The 9,863-nt window shown below is 38.2% G+C and overlaps 1 protein-coding gene across 1 annotated transcript; it reads left to right on the top strand.

Moving 5' to 3' along the window:
* The first annotated feature begins 1,385 nt into the window (after window positions 1-1,385).
* On the top strand, window positions 1,386-5,247 carry LOC123653164 (ankyrin repeat domain-containing protein 26). Its single transcript, XM_045587849.1, has 4 exons — window positions 1,386-1,399; window positions 1,980-2,157; window positions 4,439-5,163; window positions 5,217-5,247. Exons 1-4 carry the CDS (start codon window positions 1,386-1,388, stop codon window positions 5,245-5,247), a joined length of 948 nt encoding a protein of 315 aa, XP_045443805.1.
* Window positions 5,248-9,863: the final 4,616 nt, after the last annotated feature.

Below are 9,863 nucleotides of genomic sequence, written 5' to 3'. Positions count from 1 at the left end.
GAGACAATCTAAAACAGAAAAGGATTAAGATAAACAGGACACTAAAAGGGGAAAGGTTAGGAAGAGAATGATGGCATAAAGGTAGAATTGAGATAGGGTAAAATGATGATAAATGAAAGATAAAAATAGAATGTAGAACACTAATCCCAAAGTAAAATAAAGAGAAAATAAAATGACACTTAAAAAAAGGTAAAATATTAGTAATAATAACACTGACTGAAAATAAAATGTAATAATTCAAAAGGTAAAATCAAGTGAGAAAAAAAGAAAAAAATTATTTTCTTAAGTAAAATATGCAAAAATTAAAAACAAAAAAACAAAAATAATATTAAAAAATAAAATGTGCAATAGTGAAGGTCATTCACTTCCTCTATTGTTCTGTTTGGCACTCCTGTTTCCTAGTCCTGACACTATTGCATTTTCCTGTGTTTCACTGCTCTTCAGTCTTGTGAGCCAGTCCTAATTTTAAGAAGGCAGTGTCTTAATTTTTCATACTCCTTTATTTTTTATTGCACAAGAGTCAATTTGTGATTCAGCCTTTGGGTGACAGTGTTTCTGGATTGATTTTCGGGTCAATCTATGGCCTCTCTAGCCTTCTTTCCCTGTGCACTTAATACTGGTTTGTGGAGGGGGGCTGTCTCAGAGCTGGCTCTCCGATGGTCACTCCCCACTCCAATCCCCAAGTTCCAGTAAAACAACTTCCCCTTGGTATTCCCCAACTGGGTTATCCTATGTATTTGGGCTTAGTAATCAGAAGCAGAAAAAGCCCAAGTGTGTGGACAGTGGGTCTGTGCAAGTCTAAGCAGCCTGCACTCCCTTGAAATTCTTAGGCTGCCCCTTCGGGTCAGATCAAAATAGGTAGCTTTCCAGAGATCCCTTCTATTACGGTGTTTCCCCGAAAATAAGATATCCTCCGAAAATAAGACCTAACACATGGAAAGATAAGATATCCCCTGAAATAAGACCTAGTGCAACTTTGGGAGAAAAAATTAATACAAGACACTGTCTTATTTTCGGGGAAACGGGGTAGCAGCTCCAAGAACCTCCCTCCACATTCAGGATCACACCAGCCCCAAAGCCACGGATTTTTCTAGGCACAGGCTTCCCTCCAGCTCTCACAAAACACGTGTTTCTTTCTCCCCTGGGACCAGAGACTTCACCTTATCCCAGGCAAAATCTGACCCCTCCCCTCTCCGTGGTGGAACAAAGAGCTCCTTTGAATCTGCGTGTTTGTGCTGATTGGGGACCAGTGTTCTGGGGCTCACAGCTGTTTGGTGGTCACCACAGTTGTGGATTTTCAGGCTTTCAATATTATCCACTTTCCCTTTTAAGAAGGCACAGTTTCAGCATCCAAGACTTTAGCTCCAAGAGGGGGCCCAGCTGCAATGTGGGCTGCCAGGTCAGGGGAACCCCTTCCAGCAGTCCCCCTCTTTCTCCTGGAGTTTAGATGTCCCTTAATTGCTAAGAAACACTCCCCATGCAACCATCAGCTGTTCTTTCTTTCTGCTCCAGGACAAGGCTCAGAACATGTCTGTCTATTCTGCCACCATTTTTCTCCCTCCTTACTTTTTTTCATTTTATTGAATTTATTGAGGTGCCTCTGATTAACAACTTATATAGGTTTCAGGTGCACATTCTACAATACATCATCTATACACTGCATTGTGTGTTCATCACACCAGTTTATCCTATGCCTTTTGATTGGAGAAGTCAATCCATTCACAAAGTAACTATTGGCAGATAACAACTTACTAATGCTATCTAGTTTTCTGGCTTTTTTGTAGTTCCATTTTTCCTTTCTTGCTGCCTTCCTTTGTGAATTGAAGATTTTCCATAGTGTGCTTTGATTCATGCTCTTTATCTTTTGTGAATCTGTTGGGGGTTTTTGCTTTGTGGTTACCATGAGGATTACACAAGACATCTTACAATATAATAGTTTATCTTATGTTGATTACATCTTTGGTTATATTTAACTGCAGGTTTCCCTTACAAGAAGAAAAAGAGAAAAGACAAAAAGCTGGTCTATTACGTGAAAAAAATAGGGTGCAGTTAACAAAGAAAGAAGAGCACTCTATTAAAGAAGTTGAAATACACCCACAACTTGAAACCACCATTAGAACACAAGATATGCCACTTGAGATTATAAGAGAGAATGAGGTATATTTATCTTTGGGGAAAATCTCTTATTTCTAACAGTGATTCATCAATATTTAGATCCTTGTCATTTAATGAATATTATTACATTTAAAAAACAAAAACAAAAAATGTTCTCATTCTAGATGTGAATTGTGACATTTGTTATTTAAACTATTATTAATTTATTGCTATCCTTGGCATCTAATAGATACTTGTGAATGTTTACTAAATGAAGAAATGGAAAATAAGTTGAGCCTACCTATTGACATAAATGTTAATTCTGGCTCTTAAAAACTCTTAACATGCAGGCTAAATTGCCTAGAGACTGTGATGGAACTAGTGAAATGTTCATAAAGAAATTTTATTTCAGAATACTGTATTTTTGCTTTATGACAAATGTAGCTATTACTTACAATTTTAGTTTTTCATGAAAAGGAAAGACCCTTGTGCTTAAACGGGCTGCTTTCTTTACACAGTTTGTTTAAGGTATTGCTCTAAAGCTTTGGACTTTTTTTTGTTTTAATAGAGTGAGACCAAAAACTAAATTAAATGTATCCCTAGGTTGTAGAAGAGCAAAATTACACTCAGAGGCAACCTTCTTCAGAACAGAACACCAGAATATTTCAAGATGGAATTCTGACCATACGCGTTTACAAACCAAAGGTGATAGAAATAGATCATAAGAAAATAAATTCTGAGGTAGTTTATTTAGTCATTTGCAAATGTACCAGTATGTGAGTATGTGTGAGTTTGTATATATTTAACAAACAATACTGTACAATGGAAACTATAAGGGATTTAAAAAGTGTGTGTGTGTTAGTGTATGAAAGAGAGAGAGAGAGAGAGAGAGAGAGAGATGGCTTTTTTGATCCATTGGATAAAGTGATATTGTTAATTCAAATCCATTTTTTTTTCAAGTAGTCACATTCACAATGGCCTCTTCCAAAGGGAAGGCTTTTAATATTTTCCATAATAATTGATGTGTTGTCTATGATATCAAAGATTTTGCTAGTAATAATAGATGTTTCTGATTTTGGCAATGGTTTCATTTCCTGATATATTAATATAGAAATTAGTTTTCACTTCCAGTGATGGTATGGAGGAAAGTAATAGCAGGTTCAGAGATCACATTTTAGATGTCATTCTTCTACTTTTGAGAAGGGACTTCTGAAGAGAATGCAAGCTATAATATATATTTAGTGATAATTTTTTGTTAAGTATTTTAGTGTATTCCCCCCATTTCATATTTAATACTATTTTAAACATCATGAACAAGAAATAAAAGTTATTGAAGCAACAAATAATCTCATGATTTTCTAAGAAGACTGTAAATTTTATCCTACTTATCATTTGTTTTTCAAAACATAGGCTTCTTTTGTGTTTCTATATCCACACTGGAGGAGAACTATGGGTTGGTGCAAGAGCACGAATTGTGGAGTCTGAAAACCTGGGGAAAATTCTGAACTTGCTTATATTTTAACCACTCCATTGCAGATTGTGATAACTGAATGTGTTTGGTCAGAATGAGGTCATTGATGGATTTAGAAGTGCTTAGGAAAATGCTTGATTACCAGTTATTAATAGAGGTAGTTTTTATAACTGACTATGAAAGTATTAGAAAAGTAGAATATGTAAGGGATACTACTGGGGGGAAAAGAATTTTAGGAAATTTAGTTTGTCCTAATATTAGTATGGTTAATACTCTTACTGTTGGGTAACTATATGTTCAGACTCTCATATCAACTTGTAAGAGTAGAGTTATTTGAATTTTAATTAAATTTATTCTGGGCTTGTGATAATTTAGAAAAATCCTTTCTAATTCAGAGACTCTTAAAATTCTCTTGTGATTTTTTTCACTTAAAAATTCCTCATATTGCCGAAACAGGTTTGGCTCAGTGGATAGAGCATTAGCCTGCCGACTAAAGGGTCCCAGGTTCTATTCTGATCAAGGGCATGTACCTTGGTTGTGGGCATGTCCCCAGTGGGGGGTGTGCAAGAGGCAGCTGTTCGGTGTTTCTCTCTCATCAATGTTTCTAACTCTCTATCCCTCTCTCTTCCTTTCTGTAAAAAAAAATCAATAAAATATTTTTTAAAATTCATCACATTATATTACACTTTTGAACTTTGGAGAATTTATGCTTGTAAAAAGTTAGAGGTTTGGATCCAACTGTATTTTTTTCCAGTGGGCTATCCAATTATTTCAATTTTTTATTATAATTACATAGGTTATTCTTTAATTTCAGAGACTATCATGACATGTCATTTCAATGTTTCAGCTAAAAGTCTCCTTTGTGTTACTTAGGTTTCTGAGAGTTCTGACAGAGAAAAAAGTCTATTGCATGAAAATCGCATGTTGTGGGATGCAATTGCCAAATTAACACTGGATATGGACACAATAAAAAATCGAACCCAGGAAATGGAAAAAAAATATATTGAGGAAATTGCAATTGTCAAAGAAAGAAATGATCTTTTTGAAAAGAAAATAAAAGAAATGGTATTTCAACACAATGCAGAACTTGAAGCTCTGGGAGCTGAGTGTATAATGCTAAGCCATAAACTGGAGAGTGAACAACAAAACAGAGGCAGACTGGAAGCAGAGGTTGAATCATACCAGTTTATGCTGGCTACCATTGTACAGGATAATGAGCATCGTCAGGCATCAGAAAGAGACCTACAACTTGCTTCCAAGATAGCAAGAGATGAATGGTTGTGTTTATGGGACAAAATTAATTTTGAAATGTCTAACCTAAAACGTAAAAATGAGATTCTTTCTCAACAACTTTCTAAAGAAGGAGGTAAAATCAATAGCGTAGAAAATGAGCTGCGGCACACAACAGATGCTCACCAAGAAGGGACATTGCTTTTAGAAAGAGATCTCAGTCAAAAACAGTGTCAAACGGAGGAAACTGAACACGGGTATGAAGAGGAACAAGGTAAAGTGGATAAAGACATTGCAAAGCAGGAATCCTTACTGGAGAGGGTATCTCACCTGCAGATGGAAAATATGCTGCTTCACCAGCAACTAGAGCAGATTCACAACAACTCTGACAGGAAAGGAAAGACAGAAATTAACATCCAAGACCAGATTCTGGAAATCACAAAAATATTTGATGATGAAAATAAAAATTATGTTCTTATGGTGAATGAAATGATTAAGAAGCTAATCAATGAATGGCATCATTTAAAAGAAATTATACATCAGTATGAAAATGATAATGTAAAAAGAGATGTAAGTATCTAGACAGTTAAGCATTTTTCAAATTTTCTAAGAGAAAATTTAGAGTAACATTTGATGATGGCTACATGTTGAATCTAATTGAATATTAAAAATGTAGATATTATGGCCCTAGCTGGTTTGGCTCCGTGGATAGAGCATTGGCCTGAGGACTGAATGGTCCCAGATTCAAACCTGGTCAAGGGCAAATTCCTGGTTGCAGCCTCAGTTCCCAGTAGGAGTGTGCAGGGGACAGTCAGCAATAATTCTCTCTCATCATTGATGCTTCTCTCTCTCCCTCTCCCTTTTTCTCTGAAATCAATTTAAAATATATATTTTAAATAATGTTCAGTGTATAAGTGTGTTTGCTCTATCACCTTCAAAGCAGACGATGTATCCAGTAGATGAACATTAAACCTGAGAGGTGTTTTGTTTTGAGCAAAGACATTGTGTTGCCCATGAAATGTTAATAGGTTACATTATAGATTACTAATAGATATAAATTTATATGAATAATTTAGTCTTATATTAATAGAATAACAATTTTTTCTCTGTCACCAAATTTAAGCTATTAGGAATTAGGTAAATGGAAAGCTCTACCTAAAATGAGTATTTTGAAATTAAGACACAAATGGATTAATTTGACAGCTAAATTCAGATTGCCCAGATGAACTGAAATGTAGATGCTTTATCATATATCACCTTTCTTTAAAACTTGCTATACATTTTAATTTTTATAATGTTATTTTTATTCATGCCAATTTGAATTAAATTTGGAAATATTTCAGTCTCCAGTAACATATTCATATGACCTCTCAACTCTTTTAAAGGCATATACTTTTCATTAAATCATAATTCTGGGACAAATGTAATGAGTTTTAGAAAACCTATACTTGATTTAATCTTTCCACTAATATTTACAATTTTCTTTGAATATTTTTACAAATAATGTGCTCAGGTTTCTCATTTTGAGGCCTAATTATTATCATTTGGAAATAAGTTTGTCCAAGACAGAAGGAATTGTAGCTCTCTGTGATTTATTAACTTGGCATTGGATCTTCATTTCAGATTAGTGAGTGGGGGAAGGGTTTATGTGTATCAGGGAGGGAGGTGAAGGTCTGGTTACTGAGGGCCTTGAAGGTCATTTGAATGAGTTACTTTTCTTCTAAGTTATGAGCCTAGTGGAAGGATTGGAACAGGGAATTGAATGTGTGAGGAATTCTGAAGTAAATTGGAGCCACTGGTTAAAAAATAAATAAAAAGATAAAAGTTTCCATAATATTGAATTTACTACCACTTGATCCACCTACATGCCCATTTCTCTTTGAGATGTCAGTAGATTGTATAGCTTTGAGATTTATGGGGAGGGGGATGAGAGTGGGGCTGAATCTGCTGTCTGATTCGGCAGGAGGGTTACATTTTCTTTGGCTTTAACCCGATTAAGTGAAAAGAAACGTGCACATGAGGAAAAGAAGGTGAATTGATGTAGCTGATGATATTTTTCCAGTCATAGATTATTGTCATAACATTATGATACCAATATATGACTCTAACCAGGTACACCCAGGGTGGGGAAAAAGTAGGTTTATACATTTTATAGTTTTTTGCATGGAGAATAATACAATAATTAGTTAATAGCAATCCAAGAATAAACTGTTTCATATACTCACAACTGTAAACTTTTTGTCCTATGCTTTATATGAAGTTATGTATTATTAACATAATTTAATAATAATGTGATTTATAAAATCAGTAACAGAAATATCTTACTAGGCTACTGAGAAAAAACTTCAACAAGAACTGGCTGACACCAAACAAAAACTATCTACAATAGAGGTTTTTATGGAGATTGAATCACGTCATCGTATGAATTTAGAAGATAAGAAACAAGATTTCAAGAACAAATTAGATCAAAGCAGAAGTCAAGTATGTATGAAATTTAACCTGCCATCAGTTAAACTATAGCTGGTTAAATAATATAGTGTTTTAGGATACCACTTATCATGGCAGCTTTCTTATGTATTTCATTGTGATTAATTTATTGTAACTGTATTATTTTTATAGTGCTCTTATAACTGGCTTTTATTCTGCCATTTGTATATATATTTTTTAATATTTACCATTAGGAAAGTTGAGAATTATGTATCATTCTTTCATTCTTCATAGAAGTCAAGAGGCTTTGTTTTCTACTAACTAATATTGCAGATCATGCCATTAGAGAAGCAACCTCACAAATGGTTTTCAGATAAGCTCTCCTTGGGCTTCCTGGAGGTGTCGGGGTGTTGTAAGACAGTGGCTTTAAGACTCTTACATTCTGAAAATCCTTGAGTAAACATGTAAATGTTTCTGAGGCCTTAGGGTTTCATATGTCTTGGCTTCATCCTTAGATCATGTATTCCTGGACACCCTGGATTTGATGTTAGCCCAGAGCCATTTCTTTATTTTAGCACTAGAGGCTCGGTGCATGAAATCATGCACAGGTGCAGTCCCTAGGCCAGGCCAGCAATTGAAGAGCACATGTCTGGCATGGAAGGGCCCTGGGCAGCACCTGGGCCCTCAGGCCTTTGTGCATTCCCTTCTTCCTGATTAATGGTGCCTGAGTCCCTACAAGGAGATTCAGTGAGCATAGCCGGATGCACAGGCCCAGACATAGTATGGGACTCTGGGCTGCCCTGGAGGTTTGCATGGATCTGGGCAGGCAGCATGAGCTCTTCCTGCTGGTCCCACAGACTGGCTCCTGTACAAACCCTTGGGGAGCTTGGCCAGCCCCTGTATCCCCGGCAGCTGTGGCCCGGCTCATCCTGAAGACACCGTGTGTGAGCCCTGGTGTTCCGGGGAAGGGTAGCTGAGGGAGTGACAGTGAGCTCAGCAGAACCGCACATTCTCACTGTACTTCCATCCCCATCCCCCCTGCCCTCAGGTAGCCAGTGGGAAGTCACAGCCCCATAGCATAGCGAGCAGTAAACTCCTGGTCTCCCAGTCAAATCACCGGCTGAGGGGGACAATTTGCATATTAGGCTTTTAGTTATATAGGATTATATGACAATTGGACCTGTGGGAGAAGCTATAAATGGGAAAAGGGTATTTAAAATCCTTAGGTCCTGTTTCTTTGATATTTAATTAGAGGCCCAATGCATGAAATTCATGCATGAGATAGGGGGTGTCCCTCAGCCCAGCCTGAGCCCTCTCTAATCTGGGACCCCTCGAGGGATATTCAACTGCCCATTTAGGTCCAATCCCAATGGGACATCCCTGGGGGGAGGGGGGGGGTTGTCAATTTATAATATGCAAATTGACAGTACCTCTGCTGCACCCACAAGCCACACCCACAAGCCAATCAGGAGTGAATATGCAAATAAACCCAACCAAGATGGCTGGGGCCCAGGGCCATGGAGAGTGGGAGGGAGGCTTGGGATTCCCCAGCAATTTTAACCCAGTTTGCAAGGGCTCCCTGGGGCTATGCAGTCTTTTTTTCCTCTGCAAAGATCAAGGCTGGGTGCACTGCACTAGTTGCTCTGTGGGTGCTGGGAGGGGCTGGCTCTTCAGGAGAAACATGTCTGCTTAGCATTGGAGAGTCCAGAATGTGCCAGTGCCAGATGCCTGGTCACCTTTCCCTATCTTGCTCCTCTCCCCAGTCTCCACAAATCTGTTCCTTCACCTGCACCGTAGCCTTGGTGAGTGTTTGTAATTGAAAGGACCTATGAACTGGATTTAGTGAGTAAAAACAGAAAAAATATAAGATTTTTCTTTATAAGAAACCACTGCGAGTTTCTCTCCCCCCTCATATCATGTGGCTCAGGCAGTTCCTCAGGCTGTCTTTCTGGGTGTGGTCTCTCACGGCTATGGACTTAGATCTAGATTCCCTGGCTGCCAGCTGTCCTGAGGACCCCCTCCCACAGTCGAGGTTTGTGTGTCCCAAAGGGACGCGGACTTGGTGCAGCACAGGTTCTTTCTAAACCTCTTGTCCCAGTGGTCGAGAATCTTTCTCTCAAGCCCAGATCCTGGATCCTACCATTTTCCAGGTGTCCTCTGTCACTTCCAGCCATGGTTTGTCTCACCAGCTATTTAATTAGTTGATTCCAGGTGGATGTTATTTGATTTAGTTGTTTGTTCTATCTGTTCCATGTGAAGGTGCTGGACACGTCTGCCTATTTGGCTGCCATTTGGAAAACCAGCACTCTTTCTTATTGTCAGTACCTGTGCCAGTTGCTTATTGCTGCTTAATAACCACCTCCAAACCTGTGTCTTACAGTAGAATTTACTTGTTCACAAAACTGCAGTGAGGCCAGCTCATTTCTGTTCCACTTGCCACCAGCTGGGATGACCTGAAGCTGGGAAGTGGAATCATCTAAAGGCTTGTTTGTTCACGGGTTTGTCAGGTGCAGCGGGCTTTTGACTGGGATGCTCACTGGGGCAGTCTCAGCAGGACACCTGTATGAGGACTGACCACGTGGCCTGGGCTCCTTCCTTCTTCACAATAAAGTGGGGGCGGGTTCTCAGGGTGAGCTTCTTG

The sequence above is a fragment of the Pipistrellus kuhlii genome, unplaced genomic scaffold (genome assembly GCF_014108245.1).
Source record: "Pipistrellus kuhlii isolate mPipKuh1 unplaced genomic scaffold, mPipKuh1.p scaffold_m20_p_1, whole genome shotgun sequence".
NCBI lineage: Eukaryota > Metazoa > Chordata > Mammalia > Chiroptera > Vespertilionidae > Pipistrellus > Pipistrellus kuhlii.
Note: the sequence above shows the minus strand (reverse complement) of the source record. Positions and strands in the feature narration are given on the sequence as shown.